The following is a 21425-nucleotide window of genomic DNA, read 5'->3' as shown; positions in this document are numbered from 1 at the left end:
CAGAAGATGAGTTCCTAGGCTTTACGATTGTTCTTAGTTCGTGACAATCGTAGCTCATGTTCAGTTAAAACGAATTAAATTCGAGTCCAACGAAACCTGTTCAACAAGGTAATTTTTCTCGAGGCGAAATACAATCTGACGTTTCTTTGAATGATCAATTCGTTTTCGTTCGTTCGGAGAGAGGAGGGAGAGGGGAGTGGAATCGCGAGGTCCAAAACCGAGTTCATACAGTGAGCTCGGAGTCGGGCGAAGAGTCGGATGAAACGCGGCGCGCGCTGGGCTTTTCATACAATTTAGTGTATACGTTTTTTGGTTAAATTATGGTAATGCGGCGAGTAACGCTTGCGCCGAAATCCGATCCGGCGGCGTATCTTCCCAGCGGTGCAAAAGTTTACGCGTCGATGACGGGGGCCGGTCGTCGTCGCCGCCACCGACGTCGACGACGACGTTGAAGAAGAGGGCATGTAGCCGAGGGCAGAGAATCGGCAGAGTCGAACTGCTCGATCTCGGGCCCCTCATACCACACCTTTGGTAAATACTTGTAGCCGATGCGGTTTGCGGCTCGAAGCTCTGCGTTTCTCTCTCTGGCTCTCGTTCTCTGTCACATCTCCACAGTCCGAAATAAGGGGACTGGACAAGCCGTAAGTTATCGAACGTAGAGCTTCGGGCTTCGCGAGAGTTCCAAAATAACGCGGAGCCTCGAAAGGAAGAGGTTAGGGAGGAGGAGGGACCGACGGGACCGACGCTGTCAGGTGTAAGTAGAATATATTCCCTGGGAAAAAACGGAGTGAAAAAACAGTAAAGGGTAAAAGATTCCGCGGGTATAAACGACGAACAAGATAAACCGATAATCTCCGCAACAAAGTCGTACAGAATTTATCGTTTCCCATCCAAGGAGTATTGCACAGTCCCGAGTTGAAGGTTTTTCTTTCGTTTTTTTTTTTTTTTTTTTACTTTCCTCAACGCGGGTCACAGAGTAATCTTTATTCAAATCTTCCCGAGCGTGTATTTGGGCGCCAGGCAATTACGTCGCGGAGGCGACTGTTGCAAATTTGTACTCTTCAAAATCACCGCCTTGTCCTGCTACATCCTGATTTAGTGCTACGCAAAATATGGTTATTACACGTCTCCGGATCGAGAGGCGAGTAAAATGTAAAATCCAGTGCAGATTGCCGCGATCAAGAGAATAACGCGATGTGTGCAAATCACCAACGCTTTTAGCACGATTCTCTCGCATTGGTTTCAAAGTGCGGAATTTGAAAGCTGGAGGCTGGTCCAGAAATTTAACGATAATTCTGAATTGTGTGCGTGAAAATTAGATCTGACCACGTAGAAGCCCGAGTCTCTCTGACTTTGAACACCGTGTAGATGAGAGCTGCGTTGCTGGCAGCGCACTATGCCGGTCCTTTCTCCCGTTCTTCTTCTCCGATCTTTCTCGTCTCTCTCTTATTCCACGGCCGGCTAATGCATTCGATGCTCAAATTCCAGGGGAGACGTTTAGCTGTTGCGATTTTTTAGCGGGTTTAGACAAAGCGGGACTCGCGCGTATTGGTGCTGTTGACAGAGGCGGTGGTGGGTATCGGTGTCGGTGGATGTGGGGTGGTGATTTGCCTACGCGTACAACGGCGACCGGTGGCACGATGATATACGCGGCCATTGTTTGCGCGCACCGGCAGGACTCGCGATCTCGCCAAAGACTGCCGCTGGGAAGGCATGTTGGTTGGTTCCTTGCTCTCCTAAAGACGCCCTCTGATTGGCGCCCGACCGAACGCAGGAGCAAAGAAAGAAGAGGAGCGGACAGTCGGACCCTTCGGGCAGCCCCGCAGCCGCCGTCTACATCCCGAGAGAGGCCTGCTGCATGGTGCTGAAAACGCGTTTCGCATATCTTATAATGTGACTAAGAAACTAAGGCGACCACCAGCCACCAACTACGTCGGCGATAACTCCCGGTTTTATTCAGCACCAATTTATGGTACCTCCGCGGCCTTGTGCTCGAATCCTGCATCGTGTCTTTCGAAACATGTCCAAGGATGACCTGATAAAATAATGCTTGTTTTGTCACGGTGTGTTCCTAGATAAAAGTCGAAACAGGATTCTACATTTGAAAAATACTTTTTTAAATAGGTGTTTTATCCTGACACTAAACGTAGAATAGAATAGAATTTTACTACCATGGAACAGTGCCCCCTAGGTGGCATCATTTTGGAGAGCAGTTGGTATTATATCATTCGTTTGGTTTGTGGCTTTGATCTTTTAAATCCATAAACTGCAGTTTTGGAAGGACTCGACGATTTGTAAAGTGGAAAAAGCGAATGAAATCAACAGTCCAATAATTTAAGAGCCTTGAAGGATGACGGAGTTTCCGGTTTTCTGAGAACGTTGAATGCTAGTGTTGGGAATCCCTGGGGTAGGGGATAAAGGCGTCTTGGGCACGGGTTATGCCGATATATACCACTCGGGCTGCAGGCGCGTGAAGCGTCCACGCACGATTCTGCCGAGGAAGCTGCGCGGTACAGGTTTGCCGAGAGTGATTTAGCTGGCGTAGCCATAATGCGGGGCGACTGGCCCTAGCGAAGATGCGATGCAATTATTCGAGCTATTTTCATAGCAGAACTTTCCTATTAACTAGCCTAGCCTCGGATCCGCCGGGTTTCTCGACACCCTGATTATATCGTGCACACAGGCGCAACGGCCAGTTGTAATTCCAGTCTCACGGCTGCGGCGCGAGGACTGCATGTGCTCCGGGAGAGCAGTGGGCTAAATTGACATTCCCTAGTTCCACAGGGGGGTACAGTTTATGCCCAAGTCCGCCGAAACAATAACCCCGGGTTCCCCGAGGACCGAGACAAAGGAAGGTACGCGTCGGGGTTTCAGTCCCTCCGACGTTTTATGTCCGACTATCGGAGAAAAGGAGTGCTCCAATTGCACCGCGCCCCTTACCTTGATCGGCCATTGCTGGACCGGCGACATTTGCCACGGAAGCGCCGACCTGAGCATCCTCGGATATCTTGGCAAACGGATTGGCCTGCAGGAGTCTCGGGGGTCCGGCGGCGTGTCCGGAGGCTGTTAGGTGCAGCTTCAGCGAGGCTTTCCTCGGCGGCGTTCCGTGATCGTTGGCCGTTATCTCCAACTCCGTTGAACCCTTCATTGGCCGCGCCAAGGTCAAGATTCCCGAATCGTAACCGACCGAAAATATGCCTCCTTCGTTACCAGATGTTATTATGTACGACACGCGTCCGTTGTCACCGCTGTCTTTGTCCACCGCGACAACCCTTGACAGTGGAGCGCCTGAAACGTTTTTACAGATTGTTAACAAGGACTTGAAATTGTGGTTGACAGCGAAGGTTAATCATTTTTCTCTTCCAAAAGGATCATCTCAGAGTCCGAGGTTATGGTTCGACGCTGGTCGTCAAGCGAGCGGTGCGCTGAATACGGCCAAAGAAATGATCCGTTGCAGACCGCGTTGAACCATGGATCTAGTTATTTCTTTCCAAGGTATAATTTCCGAGGCAAATCAATGCTCGAGACAAAATAAGAGCCGACTTGCCTGGCTGAAGGTCGACGGTGACGGCTATCCGTGGATTGTCGGGCGACACGAAGACGGGGTCGTTGTCATTTTCATCGAGGACAAGTATGCGGGCCGTTACAGTAGCCGCCAGTTGTTCGGCTGGAGGAGCACGGTCCGAAGCCTTGAGGACCAGAGTGTACTCGGTCCTTTTCTCGCGGTCGAGAGGTCGAGTGAGAGTCAAGGCACCGGTCAGTGAATCGACGGCGAAGTTTCCGGTGGGTGGTAGCTCGGTGACAAGGCTGTAGCGCAGGTCGCCGTTGGCGCCGCTGTCCAAGTCAGTAGCGGTCAGGTTGTAGATCGTCGAGCCAATAGCCGACCGTTCTGACACCCTGACCATTATTGGGTCCAGCGGCCACTTCGGTGCGTTGTCGTTCGCGTCCTCAACCGTGATCTTCACCGAGATCGCGATGCTCTGTGGATTGCCTATCGACGTCGTGTCCAACGCCCGGATCTCTAGGTGGTAAACGCTGATGTTTTCACGGTCCAAAGAGTGCGCCACTACCAGCTGACCCGAACCCCTGGACACGTCGAAAGCTGGAAACTCGCTGATCGGTGTCAACGAGTCCAACGTGTACGCCACCAGATGACTCGGTTCAGATACGGCTACCGAGCCAACTGCGAAACCGATCATTGCGTCTTCGCGGACCTGTGCATATAGAATAAGGTCATTGTAGAAGGTAGGTTTCAGACAGGAATACAAAATAGCTTTGAATCTGTCGGTGAAATTTGTCCCTAAATTAAGCAAGACTCGGTAAAGATTTAGGGAATTCGAAAGGATTCGTAAAGATGTTTTTAAATGATATTAGATAATTCCTTGATCGAGTTTCTATGTCAAATCACTTCGAAACCTATTTATCTGACTTACACGCAACTTCAAATTGTGTCGATCATTTTGAACGTAATCGGGTACCTGACTTTGAACGATTAGGAATGGTTTCAGATGGTTTGAAGTAATTTTAAGTGTCTTTGAATAAGTTATAGATAGCTTAAACAGTTCTGTCAGCGATGTTAAACGACCTCACAAGGCTTCCTGCAGACATTTCAAAAGACTGTCACTAGATGACTGGGCGACGTGAAACGACTTTATGAAATTTCAAACGATCTTATCTGTCGACTTGAGAAGACTTTGAAACACTTTCCATGTTTTCAAGTGGCTTTGGATACACTTCCGTAATATAATTTCAGGTAATCGGAATAGATAACTGTGAAAATAGTTGGGACATGTACTGGATCGGACAACGAGAGGAATTTCTCACCGTGAATGCCAGACTGCTGCTAGTTAAGGTTGGCCTGTTGTCGGCGAGAGCCAAAACCTCGACACGTAGTGCTCTGACGCTATGTCGGGGTGGTCGACCGGCGTCACTGGCCTTGACGGACACGCGGTAGACGTTGTGTTCTTCGTGGTCGAGTACCGCCTTGGTCCTAATCATGCCGGTGGTGGGGTCAATGGTGAAGACATTGTAACCGTCGGAGTCACGATCTGTAATCAAAGCTAAGTTTAACCAAAATCGAACCGAATCAATCAACGTCTTCGTCTCTACGGCACGAAATGTCCTGACCATTCTACACCGCGGTTGATGAATTGGATGAATTGATGTACCGCCGTTATAAGCCGCGTACCCGTCCGATCGAATTAGACTCTGTGACAAATATCCCGGTAATAACGCAATTCCATTTCGTCAACGCGTATCACATCTACCATTTCACGTTATCCTTTCTCCGCGTTCGAGCTATTATGTCAATAATCCCTTCACCGGAAGGTACTCTCGAAGTTTGTGACAGCAGACTCGTGTGTTTGCAACTAGGAAAAACATTAGAAGTAGACGCGTGCATAGCTCAAGAGACAGGAGACTGCTCGAGGCGTTGTTTGTCGGTGTTTGGTCCCCATGTTGAAACGCATCTCCCCGATTTCTGCTCCTGTTGCCTTCTGCTACCAACAATCGGCGATCGCGGCTCATTAAACGCGCTTTTCATCTCGCTTTGTTCGACACGGTTCATCATCCGGGTACAATAGAGTGTTGAAAGTTCAATTGAAAGAACTATCGTAAATTAACAATTTCAAGTCGTAATATCAGCGCGGCGTGGTCGACGGACAGCCGTGACTAACTAACCTTTTAGGATGCTGTAGGTGACCGAAGCGTTTTCGCCGCGATCCGTGTCCAGGGCCCGGACCCTGGCTACTTCCGTCCCGGGTGGCTGCTCCTCGCGAACGCTGACCACATTGCTCTGAGGATCAACGATTTCCGGTGAGTTGTCGTTCACGTCCAAAACAGCGACTCTGAGCGGAACCCTCGCCGCCCTCGACGGCGTTCCCTGGTCCCGAGCCTCCAGAACGAGTTCGTAAAGGGCGCGAAGTTCCCGGTCGAGAGGTTCGTGGGTCCTTATCTCCCCTAGTACACAAACAAGAAGAAGAACAGGTTATTGGTGAGAAGTCACACATGCCGCACAATGCCTGCGGTATCGATCTCCGTATGATTTCCGTCTTTGGAGATGCTCACAGCGGTGTTTCGGTCCTTCGAACAACAATGAGACGTTTTGATCATGCGACCTCTTACAGTGCCTAGGGTTCACACTCGGGCTCACCAGGAGATCATCGGCGTGCCAGCTAACGGCGTGGCATCATGCACGGCACGGCGTCAAGCCGAACACAGTGAACCTGGCCAGCGCAACAAATTATCCTAATCGTTCTCCGAATCGTGCCTCGTAGCATTTAATTATTTATTAATCCCCCCGCAGCCCCGCGACCAGGGATCATGTCGTACCAGGGCAGGTACAACACGCGGCGTGGCTGCAGCTTGCAGCTTGCAGTCAACGCGGCTATTTTGTTTCTCTGATTTTCCTTCATGCCGTAGTCGTAATTATCCCGGTAGCTCGTTACTTGGTTCAATGTGATCCCGGTTCCGCGTGTGCATGGGCGCGCATTGGCTTACCTAGGCCCGTTTATGCACGTGTCCGTAATGCACGCACACGGGTGAGAGTCCGTCGGTGTTAGCGGTCGGGTGGAAGCAGCACCGCATGGTTATTCTAGTACGCGGAGCACGCTGCACTGACCGAGCTGCTCCTGGCACAGGTAGAAAAAGACGCTAGCAATTATTATAATGCGAAGGGTGAAATAGGCCAGTCGGAGCACTTTTCGGTGTTCGTCGGGACTTTTTACGCCAAATCACCACTAATTATCCAATTTTCGCTTCCAGGAACGACCACGACGATGACCACGGCGACGCCGCCGACCTGCAGTCCAGGGCTTGAGTCTTCGTCAATTTACACGAAAGAGGAATAAAAAGGAGCGCTGAAAGTGGTTGAAAATTTCAAACGTAACGACGCGACGCAAGGACATCGGGAATTCTTCGCTTTACGACCCAGACGATTCAGCCTCGTGCGTTTGGAGTTTACAATAATAAACTGGAGGATGGCTAATGTGTGTGAAGCATCGGGAAATCAAACATCAGCCACAAATAGCTTTCCATTGACAAACGTCCCGGGAACCGTATAAATTTTAAGACCCGTGTACCGAGTACATCGGTCGCATTTGCTCAATCTATTTAATCACGACCAACCGTACGCAGCATGGTGCAACATTTATATATAAGAGGGACAAAATTCTACTCGATATTCCGCAAACAGGACTGTTCAATATTGATCCTTTCGTTGCGGTCGGCAGATCCGTCTCTTCGGGATATAATGTGTATGTACCACCGTCAGTTCACACAGTTTGCGAAAGGTGTGGGGGATGTCGGACATTCGAACATTTTCGTAAAGCTTTTCACGTGCCCCTGGGATTGCGCGACGCGATCAGGAGGATCGGAGCGTGGAAATGGGCGGCTCGCACCAAAAACTATCGGCGTGAGATAATATCTCTGATTCGGAGAGACCGAAGAAGCGGAACCGACGATTCTGCTACCACCGCAGCTGCACGAGGAAACGAGCATGTCTGTATAAACACCGATGGCCGCGTACCAACGAAGGACTTAATGCATTTTCCCTGTCCGTAAACTCGGCGGCTTCCCGGACGGCCAATAGGCGCAATAGAGGGGCCAATATTTGAAAATACGTGTCAACCAAAACTTGGACAAACTTTGCCTCGTCGTTGAGGATAAGGAAAAGGTGAGGGGGGAACGAGGAGGGACGGTGTACAGGCTGAAAACCGAATTTGACCAACTCTCAGGGATTTCACCGCGCGCAACTTCACCTGCAGCGTTGAACTTCTTGTATTTAACCACCCCTTCCTCTTCTCCATACACTCGGTATTCCTCTTTTTACCCGGCCTCGGCGTCGGCGCAAGAACGGGAGGGAAAAAAAGCCGGAGATCATCCGCGCGAATGAGAAGATGAACTCGTAAGCCAGGCTACATTCCGACTGCGCGCACCGCACGAACGCTCTACGTTTATACAAACGCGAATTGATTTTGCCTCGCAAGACTGATTTACTCTGGCATTGTATTCGCGGTGGGTCCCGAAGCATCGCGAGGCGGCACTGCGTCGACTCGAGGTTGCAGTCTTCGATGGGTCCGGAGGCGTCGGTGGCCCGAAATGCCTGGGGAACTTGGGGAAGTCGGTCGGGGATGCGGAGCCGGCTGTAGAGAACGAGCTCGGGAAGCGAAAAGAATGAAATCAGAGGAGGCAGATAGCAGAGATGATGCCACGTCCGAACAATAGAATTACGGGCGGCAACAAACTCGAGCCGGGGTGGTCACGGATTGTTGACTCCGCCGAGGGCCACGTTCTCCAGCATCCTTCTTCTCTACTCGCCGTATCCTCGCCTCTTCGTCAGCTCGTCTTATTCACCTCTTCCTCCTCTCATGCCGCCGAGGACTCACACTCGCGTAAGGGAGTTTATACGTAATATGATTGGCGGTATTTTTTTTTAGGTGTTCCTGCATAGTCCCAGTACGACAAGTTAGATCTTCATGCTGCTCGTACTATTACTACCACTGCTACCATTTGTAGCAGGGTAAGCTACTTAGAAAATCAAACACAATGTTGTACGAAGATGAACTGTACTTTTTGGGTTTTCTCGTCTTTTTTGTCGTCACAAATCGACACAAATATCGGACATCTAATCGGTATTCTAACCATATCGAGGAAGTTTCATTTTGGAAAATTTGTGAATCGTATAGGAATAGATTCAGGTTTTCAATGTTTAATTTTGGGAAAGCTTCGGCCAAATGATTTGACAGTCAGTATTCCTTCTGTATAAGCTATATAACTCAACTTTGATCTATGATATGTAGTATGATAGGCTATTGTACACATATCCATCCATAGAATGGTCAATTTTAAGTAGATATGTCCTAACCGATCCTCTTTGAGAGAGTGAAAAGATTGAAAATTGGTAATGTGAGGCGGATTTGGGAGGCGGGAATCGAGGTGTGAAATTCGAGTCGAGGAATATGGTAAGTGCAGTACCGTAAGCACAAGGAGAGGATTTTGAAGGAGCGGAGGTGAGCGTGACCGAGGTTGAGGCGAGGGACAGCGTGCGTAGTCGACGGATGCCGGAAAGCTCGCGTCGAACGATTGAAATGTATGAGGTGGCAGAGGATTCACCGCACGTGCAGCCGAGGCGCCTCGTGCATCCAAAGCGCAGCAATGGAATGCTTTTAAAATTCCCAACCGACCAATAATATCGCATTGAAGGTTGGCCGGCTGAATTTAACACGGTGAGCCCCGGCTCGAGTTGTCTAGCTTCGCCGCCATTGTCACCGTGTTAGTTTTGCGTCTTTCCTCCCGGCTCGTATTTTTGCCACTTTTTATACCGCGGTCGCTTACACTTGTTAAGTCGCGTTACTTCGCGTTCCGTTGCGTAACCCGAGAGCCCCGGTATTGAATATCTCCTCCGAAAAGAGCGGCTCCGGTTGGCCACACCGTGGATTGGACAAATTGAAATTTTTATGCAGATATGTATATACCTTCCACCTCCGTGCACGCAACGCGGCTCGACTCAGCTCTGTTCGGCTCAGGATCAGGCACCCGCCGCAGGAGGAGGTTACTTTTTACGGCAACCGGAGAAGTGCTTTCGTGGATGCGGGGACAACTACTTCGCATTCCGGAGAGCGTAGGCCCTCTTCTATATTCGTACCCACCTATAATCCTGTGTACTTGTTGTTTATGGACCGCGGGGACAGCCACGGAGAAGACGAATTTTAGTGAGTGACAAAACTACGCGTCAACAGCCGAGACCATTCGATAGATAATTAGTATTTCACGTGGCCGCAGCGCATTACGTAGGTGTATTTTAAAACAAAGTTTCCCAGATGAAGCTCATTTGTAAACAGCGAAGCCGATCCGCACAATTGAGAAACGATTTATTTCAGCAGTTTCCTATTTTTCTATTAGCATGATGCTAGAGGATGTCATTTTATCGTCATCGCTTCGAAGTTGTAATTCGTGTACCTGATATACCAATTGATCAGGTTCGAACAATAACTCTAATAATCAAGTCTTGCAAAGTACACGAGACTTCGGATGTCAGTTATCAAAATTCGCGGAATGGTTAACTTCGTGCTAAATATTCCGCTTATACATATTGTTTCATTATCCGTACAAAGAATAAACAAAATTTTGAGTTTCCATTGTGATTAATCCGACAAAACTGCAGACACATGTTAATTCAATTTGCAATTTATCCAATTCCAGGGGTTCCGATTCTATCGATTCAGGTGTGCAATGAATAACGACACGTCGCGTGGTGTTTCGGTCTTTCTGTTTAACGCTTCTCATTATACACGTATATTTTATCGCCGGGTATACCTGTAGAATACGGATCATGTCGACATTGTTATACGCCAACAAAGACGTGTGCTCATCATCCTCTATTTTGCCATTTGCAATTCTGTCCACGCCATTAATTAGCCTCAGAAAATTCCCCGAGTATTTCACAATTTCTTTTTATAACCATTATTCATTCAGCGCGATTCCCAGCGATGCGAAGTCTTCGCGAATATCTTGGGACACCGATGGTAACGACGTATTTCTGTGCAATGCTCCTCGATCGTTTTTGTCTACGGTTTCATTCAACCACATCGATTGTATCATCAAGATAAGAGATCAGTTTCAATTAACCTTCCAAGGACCACGTATCAGAAATTGAAAAAAAAAAAATGCCGGAGGCGAAAAAATCACTATCGCTCTGCGCTGGAGCTACGCGAAATTTAAGCATGCCAAATTTATCGCAATCAGTATATTCTTTCCGCCTTGTATCTCGGTGATTGAAATAACGGCTCGACATTGTTAGACGGTTTAATGTTTTTCGAGACAGTGGAACTTTCGTACAATAGAATACAATTATAAGTACACGCGGTATTTTAGGTTCAACAAAACACGATGTTGATGTTATCTCGCTTCGATTCGCGTTAGAGAAAAATAATATCGATGAACCGAATAAGAAATACCTGCTGGTGTCACGATTTTTTCAATCACAGATCAGAGAGGTTCTGGTGGAATCGATCGGAACTCGTAAATCGAGCATCGTGATCAACTCTGCTGTACACATAATTTTTTACGTTCAGCGAAAAATGAGGCGAAGGTAATATTGTGTAAGAGCGTACGCGTCCGTGGTGAGTTTTTTTCCCGCCGCGCCAGGCTGTAGCTTAAGGTAGCCAGAAAGTAGTTAAGATCAATCTCGATTTCTCTATACGGTGAATAATTAATTTCCTAAACAGCTATTAACTATCGACACGCGTAATTTACGTCCAGTGGGTTATTACACAAAGGAATGTGTTTTATATGAGGTTATTGTTCATAGCCGGCCTATAGCTGGTAATGTCGCAACAATTGCCAACATAATAGAAAACCGCCTCAAGTGCAGGCGATAGTAAAACTACGGTGCAGTGGCCGCGGACTCCCGACGGCTTACGCGGCACGTTCCCAATTACCAACTACTTCACATTTTCAAAATGTGTAACGCACCGTTACGGGGCACATAATGCGCATTACACCGAGCACAGAATACGCGCTCACACACGCGGGATATGCTGTAAGCGGGCATCCTCAAAAGGGCATTTCCACTTTCTCCTCCTTATAATTACGCGGCCCTAACACCAACCGACACACGCGTCTTCCGTCCCGACTCGCGCAGCGCGATTCAGCATCCCTCCGGGTCCAAAGGCCCTTCAACTTGCCCGCTTCTTTGATTGGCATACAACACGAGAGTGTTTGTGTACACAGCCAGCAACCCGGTCAGAGCGTCGACTCGCCCCCTCCCTCTGGTCCCCTTGGAAAAAGAGAAAAAACGAGTCTGGGAAGACGAGCTGAGGAAATGGAACCGCGGAACCGCCGGTAATCGTATCTCTTGCAAATCATCCGCATCTTTGATTACCCGGAATTCGCTCTAGGTACTGCAGTGCCAATCGACCACCTTTTGGCAAGAACATGATTTTTTCCAAACAACACTGTTGCGAATGATTCCGAACATGATTTGTTGTTGTAAACTCACATCACGCTACTTTTTTGAGAAAATTGCTCCTGAATGCAGAGTAAAAACTGCCGTTGGAGCAATTTTTGAGACGGCGCAATCAAAGTAACTATCGTGACCTTTCTGAATTAAAATTTAAGACGACCGTCTGTACCATCAAAAAATACCGAATTTCGTTGTCCACGTTCACTCCACAGTGTGATTTGGTGACCATTCGGTACCGCTAAGATGTTTCGATTTCACGGATCCTCCAGAGAGGGTGATGGGGGTGTGATTGAGAACCACTGAGGTCAGCAAGCGTTGCCGCGAGGAAGAGAGAGTGAGAGAGAGTGAGAGAGAGTGAGAAGCTGGAGAAAAGGTATGCGAAGAGAGAAAGAGAGACACCAAAGGCGCGCGAGCGAGTGCATTCGTATCTTTCCTCGGAGTACGATTCCTCTTGAGAGACTGGGCCCAGGCTCCCCCACACACGGTCAGACACGCGTGTCTGTGTGGGACCGTTCACGTCGAGTCTTGGTCGCGAGGCCCCGAGCTGGTCGGGTTTATATCCGCGCGGTGAAGCCGAAGGAGATGAGGAATCACTGACCGCATTGACCGCACTGACCACACACTGGCCACACTGTAACTCTTCCGATTCATTGACTGGCAGCTGGACCAGCTGAGCCTCGACAATCCACGGTGATCAGAGGAGGCAACACTATTGTTAAATGTTATGATGAGACAGGAATCGAAACGTCTCTACAACGCCGGGGGAGGAGAAAAGAAGCGGGACGGAGAACCCGAGGCTTGCGCGACTACGTGTGGTCCAGGCTCATTTCGTCGAGACCCCTGTTCGTAAACACTCAACGATGACGGCTCGCGACGTTTGAATAAACTCAGCGGTGAATTCGTTGCGCTTAGCGCTAAACACCAATTCGGTGTATCGTTTTCAATGACTTTTCGAATCGAGTTTGCTATCCTCACCTCTTCTTGACCGCAGCTCCGTCCGCTTTCGTCGTTCCCGGAACCACGCGCGTCTCGTTCCACCCTCAGAGGTGCGGATAAAAAACAATTCGCGGAAATCGCACGTATGTATATTTTTGGCAGATCTGCTTGTTCTCTGACCCCGTTTCGATTCCCTCGGTTGAAAAAAAAGTATCAAGCAACTCACCGGTTTCAGGATCGACGACGAAGCTGCTGTTCGGTTGGATGATGGCGTACCGAAGGAGAGCATTCTTCCCAAGATCTGGATCGGAGGCAAAAACTTTACCAACTAGGGTGCCAGCTGGCAAGTTTTCGAGGAGTTCAAAGCTGTACGACTCCCTCTTGAACCGAGGCTCGTTGTCGTTGTCGTCGAGGACGGTGACCAGCACGGAAGCGTTCGCCGTTGCAGCTGGCGATCCGTTGTCGGTCGCTAGAACCGTCAGGGAGTAACGATCTACTGTCTCTCGATCGAGAGATTGGGCGAGGTAAATCCACCCTGTGTTCGGACTGATGCGAAACGAAGGCGATCCCTGAAGTCGATAACTGAGACGCGCGTTGTTACCAGTGTCCAGATCAACAGCCGTAACTTGCAGTATCTGTGGAGCACATGAATTCGATGACCGTTATAAGCAATCTTCGGGGTGTAAATTAGGGGATGACCATCGGTGGAGGTGAGAAAGAGAAGAAAGTACAAACGAAGAGAACGGAATTTGGAATCACGGGTACTCCCGAGGCGAGACATTTGAGGTATGCGTTACCTCGAGTTCGTCTTTTTTCTCGCCTCCCTTGACACGGCTGAGCAAGTTAAAACCTGAGGAAAAATATCTGAGACCAGTGAGCTAAGTTGCGTTGGCTGCTGCGGGAGATCATCTGCACCGCTTGGGCATTATATCAGCTTGTCCAAATAATCTAAACAATCCGGAGTTGCTGTTCTCCATTCCGTCCCGAAAACATTCTCGAGCTGCCGTGTTGGTAGTTCGACACAGTGAAATGGGACGAGGAGAAGGAAAGAGTCTGAGGAAGAGAGGCGTGAAAAAGAGAGCAAGATGAAGGAAGAGAGACGGTGTGCACCCCGTCCTTCTGTCTGTCCGTGTATTAATTAAATCACACCATGCGCGGTCCGTAAACACAAACCCATCCATCCGGCCCATCAAACTTTCTAGCCTGAGTGAGAGAGAAGAAGAAAAAGGAGAAAAAAGTACAAAACGGGGAAAAACAAAGGCCAAGAACTCTGGTAGGCAGGCAGGCTGCCAGGCAGTCAGTCAGTCAGTCAGTCAGTCTGCGCAGAGTTCGGACTGAGACTTAGGATCCTTGGTCGCAGGGACTAGGGGATTGAGCAAAGTGAGGCCGGGTTGAGAATGATGGATGAAGAGAGGGAAAGGAAGTCTGAGGAAGAGCATAGATGGAGGGCAGAGAGTACTGGATGAACGATCATTAGAACAGTGCCTAACATGGGAGCCACCAGTAATGTGTCTAACTGTATGCTATTAGTTCGAGGCGGGTGAAGGGTTACGGTTATACGGCAGCCATGTTATCCTGATCTCCCCTCCTCAGGAGCCAAGATATTGTCCGGAATCTTGATACCGGCAACTCGACCAAAGCAGTCGGTCATCTCCGGATACACGTATTCACCTCGACTCGCTTAATAATAATTCCCCTTCGTCGGAGAACAACGAGTAGGTTTGAACTCAAGTCTCACTGTATCATACTTGTTCGAAAGACACGAGGAAAAATGATATAAGCTGTAGAAAGAGTTGATACTGGTCGAATGCTCGAGATGCAACCTTGTTACAGTTGTAGAACTCGGCGAAGAGCATGAAGCAAACAATGCATGGTGAGAAAGGAAGAAATATTTCAAGATATTTGAAGACACTACGAAGATTGTGTAGTTGGAAGATGGGAAGAGGTAAGAGGGAACGAGAGGTTCAACCTAGCTGGTAGAATGTCCATCGAATTCATCTTGATCACGGAGAAACGAGGGGATAGGTTTTTTGTGGGACCGGACGTGTTGGTACGGGGAGAGTCAAAACTTAAGCGGTCCGAAGGAGAGAGAAATTAATAGGGATATTACACACTTGAAAGCGTTGTAATCAGGTGCGTTTAGAATTAATTACTTTTCCAATTTCCAGGTTAACGTCGGTAAGATTAAATGTTGTTCGGTTCCCCTCGAGGCCGCCCGAGGTGCCAGTTATACACGTACAGGTCAAGGTTCACTTTTAGCAAGGTGGGACGCAGGTTGTTACATGCGCGCAAGATGTACGCGAAATAACTTCCTCGAGTAGCTCTGGGAGTGCAGAGATCGAGTTGAAGCCCGAGGGAGCGCGACGGGCGTGTAATGAAGATTTTTCTCACCTGTGAGTCGAGTCTGGCGCCCTCAGGAACGTCCACGTGGTACTCGTTTCTCTCGAACACCGGGGGGTTGTCATTCACGTCCTGAACCTCGACGCTGAGGCTGAAATTCGCGAAGAGACCCGCGCCGTCCACGGCGCTTATCAGCAGGCTGTGCCTCTGCTGGGTTTCGTAGTCGAGCCTCCTCACAAGGTAGAGCTCGCCGAGCCTCGCGTCGATTCCGAAGAGCTCGTTGCTGTTCTGCGTAAGGAGATAGCGGAGCGGTGCCGGTGGTGTGATGTCCGGGTCAGTGGCGTGCGCCACGTAGAGCGGCGTGTGAAGAGGGTGAGACTCGGGCACCGATATGCGCACCGAGGCCGTCGGAAAGGATGGCGGGTTGTCGTTCACGTCCTTAACCTCAATCTCGACCTGCACACGAGACAATGGGTCAGGCTTCGGTCTCATGCTCCGAGGAGCGACCGTCTCACCGAGTCAATTGGTTCACGGAACGGGTGGGACTGACCAAACAACGCTTGCATTACCGTTGACACATGCTTATGAGCTCGGAAAATATTACGTGCAACTCTTTTGGACACGTAAGCAGCTGTAATGTTGACGCCCGATGGAGTGCGCGGAGTATGCGGGTAAACCAAGTCCGGTTTGAGCGGTAAATTGATATTGGCAAACATTGACAGTGGCGTACAGGCATTGTTTGGTTGGCCTCAACGGAACCAGCCAGTCAGTAATTAACGCGGCGTGAGGCAAGGCTTTCAGCTTTGTTTGCCGAATAAAGTTTTTTCTTCCTGATTCTCCTCAATCTCCACAGACAACTTTTTGCCAGATTTGCAAACGAACGGTGGCGTACTCACTTGACAGTATCCTACGAGTACTTCGCTGCATGCCGCTATGCTCAGCATGTACGTCGACCGAGTTTCCCGGTCCAATGGCAGTTGGGTTCGCAGGAGTCCGGTACCGGCTTCGATTGACACATGAGGCTCCTCACTTGCTAGGAAAAATCGCAGAGCGCCACCTGAAACGAAAAGAAGATGATGAGCACGTTGACAGTCGTGACTTTTCCGTCATCGCCTTGTCACCACTCTTCCACGCTGGTTCTCTTCGGCGTTTCACCGCAATGACCGGCTTTCATGGTTCGAATCGGTGATCGAAGGGCATTGGCTCTCCTGGGTATATTGTTCGACCGATGACTGGCGCATAAGAGAGCATTCATCTATTTGTTCGTAGCGGTTGGGCGGAATGGTTCGCCCCTGCCTCGGGCAGCGGGGTACCAGGGTTGATTGAGGACATTGTTTACAAATATGTACTCCGCGCTCGCTGCAGGAATGACGGGAGACAAGGTCGGGGTGATAAAGGAGGAGTACGTTACATAGGTGAGAATTGGATTTATACGAACATCCATTGGAGATTTTTAGCACCGTTCTAACAGTACTTACTGATGTTTATACCCTGCAGTAATCGGCGTCACGCTCCACAGTGAAGTCCATGGCACATTTGGCCACGGAAAATCTATCAGAGCCAAGTACGCGCTCTGCGCACTCAGTCAGTGAAATTTTTGCGCATATCTTTCCGTCCCAAGTTACGATACAAGGCTATTTATATCCTCGACTTCTTACATTGCCAGGACTTGACCGTTCTTTCCAACCATTTTTATCTCTAGTAATAGACCCTGCTGCGCGACCCTCTAGCCAAGACCTAGCGCTTGCTTGAACATAACCGTTCTCATCTCCGTTTTAACGTTCCACTTTTTGCACCGTTAAACACGCTCGCAATCGTTTTAATTCCAAGTAGTATCTCATTCGTTCAGTCGAAGAAGTTGAAGCACGTGTATAGGTACACGCATCCTCACATTCACAGGGTGGCCTCAGGAAAGACAAGAGGCTCTTCTTTCCACCAACTGTTCGTGCTGGACTGAAGATCCTCGAGTCTGTGTTTTTTCTTTTTTTTCTTTGAAACTGTTTAAGGACTCGACTGGGCGAATAATATGACTCGAAACAATTTTTCGCTTGTAATTTCCTACCTCTACATTTCAAAAATATTGAAAATACCGACGACAGAGAAAAACTTTCATAATGAAACTATGTATACTGTGTTTCAGAATCAAAAGTGAAAGATAATAGTTGGTTTAAGGATGACGTGAGTGTCTGGTATGTAATGCATTAGGAATTAGCGAAGCAAGGGGGACAGAACGATGTTAATGCGACACCGAGTGCATGGATGTATATAAAGTGATCTTGCATTTTCGTCCGTTGCCACTTGTTGACAGAGTGGTGGTGATGGTGAGCGGGGATAAATGGAGTCTCCGTTGTGCATAATTAGGCTTTTTGTTGGCATGCTCGAGACTTGAGACCGGCCCTCGCGTTCAGGGCGTTCATGACGCTCAGGGCGCCGCGCCGCAAGACCTCGGACCCAATGGCGGGGACCTTTTGCGGCTTATTAACGCAAGAACCAAGGCCTTCTCAGCCTCACTGTACACGCGCAGCCACCCTCTCCATTAATTATATTCTCAGCGCAGTAGAGCTCATCCTAACTTTTTACGCCGGCAGCTCACGATGTGCGTGCCCGTCCGCGTCTTTCCCACTGCCTCTGCGTAGTTACCCGACACGTTCGATCGATTGGTCCAGTTGCGATCCGCCGACCAATGACCTCATGGAAATGCCAACAAATCACCAAGTTTTACGGCGTCGGTCCTAAATGGGAATTGGGTGTAATTGAGACACTGAAATTCCGAGACCTGGGTGTCCAAACTCATATGGCTGACGGTTCTGCCTTTGTTGTACGTCAGCCGGTACGACGGATGTCTCTTCTTCGGTACGAGGACAAAAGACCCATGGCAATTCTGCAGCGCCCTGGCCTCATATTCTTCCACCCCACGCTTTTCGGGTCTTTTGATTGCCCGGGATGGGCTCGCACTTTATTATACGTTTCATGCCCCGTCCTCCAGGAATGTACACGTGCTTTTTATCGCTGTGAAGTCGTTTTCCCTGACGCAGACTTTGTATCGAACGATGAATTTTTTTCGTTTTTGTGACCTAGATCAAGGAGAAAACAAAAACGCTTTTGAAAATATTTTCACCGATACCAACGCGGTGTAAAAGGACTCGATGTTCACTAGGAGTTCATTGCTCGATCGCCATGGGCAGCCATCATCGCCTAGTGATTGATGGCCAACAGCCGATGCGTTGACCTCCTGACTTGACGTGAAAAAAGAAAATGGAAAGGAGAGAAAAAACTAAAAAATCGTTGTATTTAAGAAAAAGGAAGTAAACGTACATACGGATACTCAGTGATAAAAACGAGAACAATGGGTGAGACAAAACGAGAAAGAAACTAACGCGATGACCCCACTTAAAATCAATTAATAGGCAAATTGGCTTGGGCATTACTGCTGGCAGATGTAATTTCGTGATGAATGATTTGACGGTGAGACGGAGGCCTGCGTGGCATTCGAAATATAAGCAGTGTTGTACCTTGTCCACCTACGCCACGAGTACCTCGGGATCACCGACAACAAACGACTTGACGCACGAATTCCTCCGCCCCGCGCATCATGCAGACTCCCGAAAATACCTTAAAGGCTCTAACCGAAACTGATAGAGCGAGATGACCATCGTTCACAGTCTCTCTTTACCTACATACCCACGTATGAGGGTAAATGGCGCGGTTGTCGCTGGTCACCGTCTCTCACAAATTATCTCTGCACGCGCGTTACTCTCACACATATGCCGATGATTTGTTAACGCTGAAATAAATTTCACGCGTTCACGGAGAGAAGAGATAACTCGAAAAAAATTCTTCTCGCGTCCCCGTCTTCAAAGGAATAATTTTCCCTAACCGCACGCCTTCGTTTAGAATGTCCATTACAGCTTTGACCGGAGCTAAAGAGCTACCGTTTTAAGAATCTTAAGAATCGCTGCATAGTTAGGGAGTAGATTACAAAGCGTGGTATCCACGACGCAGTCTGGCGTTTGGAGAAATTCATCGCGAGATGCAACGATGACCCTGGAACCCTGGAGCCAGCCGACTTGTTCAATTGTAGGATGAAAAACTGGAGCAGCCGATGCTGCAGTGTCTCGACGAGGGACACCCGGGGCCCGATCAAGGCCGTGAGTTATTTCCACTTCTATGATCACCGACAGTCGACGGCAGGACGACATTGGGATCGCCTTAAAGACGACATGATCATGCCTTGCGGACTTAATTCTCTGGCGATTACTCGTCGTTTTGTTTCTTCCGACTTTTTCCCATCCGTCGAAGAGAATGTTCCATGTAAATCGATCGGCATGCACCTTTACATTCGTTCGGACTGTGTCCAGTCGGATGGACTCACTTCATGGCCATTGAGCGGTGGCTGAAAATGGGCCTGCATCACTCCCGCGATTCGAAAGTAAGAAACTAATTTGGCATTTCGCACGCAGCGTCCACCTAATGCATGCGCGCACAAAGGTACGTGCAATATATCTTATTTTCAGACTCGGGCCTCTGGCTTGCCTTTGGAAGAGAGTAGAGAGGTATTCCCGCTTGAATAATGACGACATCCAAATCCTGTTTAAATCAACATCCTGACAATAGCTTTGCGGGCGGCTACAACTCATTATAAGATTACCTTGAGAGGGTATCTCGCCCTGGCTGCATAGAGCCAAGTATTTATTGACTAAATAAATTACAATTGCAAGACTTAAGCGTTTTTCCATCTCCCTGTACGCTCCACCGATTCACTTCGGCTGAGATCAGGTCTCGCCGTCCCTGTTTCGTCGACACTCTTCCAGATCCGCTTTCTCTTCCAGGTTCTCCTCGCTTCCGCCCTCTGCTCGGTCTAACGGAGACAAATTGCTCGCAAATTCGGTTGCAATTCAAGAAATTGCCCCGCAGTTCGATGCTATCTTCGAAAAAATATACGCTAAGCGATGAAATCTCTTTCGGGTATTATTGTTATTCTCGATAAACTGCTGCGGAGAGAATCGCGGTTGAACGTGAGTATCGGCGAATCGCTTGCACCTTATTAAGCGCCCAATCCACGTGCGAAGCCCGGGAAATTTGAATGCGCGTTCTCTCCCTCTCTCTCTGTCCCTCCGGCATTTTACCATATTTCTATCGGCCAAGCGGAATCCATTTCTAGTTCCTTGACTCCTGCACCTCCCGTCAGTCCCTGGACGCGGGGAAACGCTCGCCTGTAGAGGCTCTTCACGCACTTCTCTCCTCTCTCTTTCCCTCTCTTTAGGACGCGTCAGGTGTAGGTACCTCGAGTCCAAGAGACGCGGGGACTCTTGTTGCACCGGATAACAACTTCGTGGGCGTTGTAATTCCTCAGTCACTCACTCACTCACTCGCTCGCTCGCTCCTCCAGCTCTTTTCTTATGCGACTCTCAACGTCATCGCAGGTCGCACCCATGGATTTGCATGGCTTGCACACATCGTCGCCGTACGGTAACGACTCGACACAAAATCCCCGCTTATCAACGCCACAATCGTTCAATCGACTTTTCGGCACCGTCTTAAACTTCGCGGGTCAAGTCAGGCCGATGCAGATTGAGATCTGTCGCGTTTCAACGAGCGGCCGATCCGGTCTTGTTGCGGAATAGCCGCAACCGGATCTCGGAATGAATAATTCCTAAAATTACTACAGCCGGTGTGTGTAGTAACACATACACAGCTGCGGAGACGTGAAATGAGACCAGAAGATTATGGTAATCGATTAACCGATTCGTTCAAACATATCTTCCGGCATTTAAGGTCCATATCTCACGACTTTTGACCCAGGCAGTGAGGATCAGCTCGGTACAACCTTGCGCCGGACCAATGGATGGACTTAATCGGGTTTTAAACCACGCAGAGCCGGTCGGCCTCTGCCGACAAGGTGGAAGTGTGCCGCGCCATATTCAGATCATCGGAGCGCCGATGGACCGGAGTTTCCACAGCGTATAATAAGAGCTGACAAATTCTGGTTATACATAGAATATAGCCGAGCTCAGTTTACGCGTGTGCACATATATTGCTGGCGTATAAAAATCAGATCTGCATAATTCTAGCGATTTTAATTGGCCTTAAGGACGGGGCGGCTGAAACGTATCTCGGATGTTTTGCCACATTTCGCCGCTCTGATCTTCCGTTCACAATCTTGTTCGAATCGGTTGATCGCCGCGCG

At 49.0% G+C, this 21425-nt stretch overlaps 1 protein-coding gene across 1 annotated transcript in view; it reads right to left on the bottom strand.

Annotated features, from left to right (window-relative positions):
- The window catches only part of LOC124179222 (protein dachsous), a 236201-nt gene that overhangs the window by 17792 nt on the left and 196984 nt on the right, over positions 1-21425 (bottom strand). The window contains exons 4-10 of the mRNA XM_046563425.1: positions 16135-16295; positions 15290-15694; positions 13125-13533; positions 5680-5958; positions 4825-5048; positions 3548-4214; positions 2941-3288 (exon numbers count right to left, since the gene is read on the bottom strand). Coding sequence (XP_046419381.1) covers positions 2941-3288; positions 3548-4214; positions 4825-5048; positions 5680-5958; positions 13125-13533; positions 15290-15694; positions 16135-16295 — 2493 coding nt within the window. The remainder of the gene's footprint in view (positions 1-2940; positions 3289-3547; positions 4215-4824; positions 5049-5679; positions 5959-13124; positions 13534-15289; positions 15695-16134; positions 16296-21425) is intronic.

Source organism: Neodiprion fabricii, chromosome 3 (genome assembly GCF_021155785.1).
Source record: "Neodiprion fabricii isolate iyNeoFabr1 chromosome 3, iyNeoFabr1.1, whole genome shotgun sequence".
In the NCBI taxonomy this organism is placed as follows: domain Eukaryota; kingdom Metazoa; phylum Arthropoda; class Insecta; order Hymenoptera; family Diprionidae; genus Neodiprion; species Neodiprion fabricii.
Note: the sequence above shows the minus strand (reverse complement) of the source record. Positions and strands in the feature narration are given on the sequence as shown.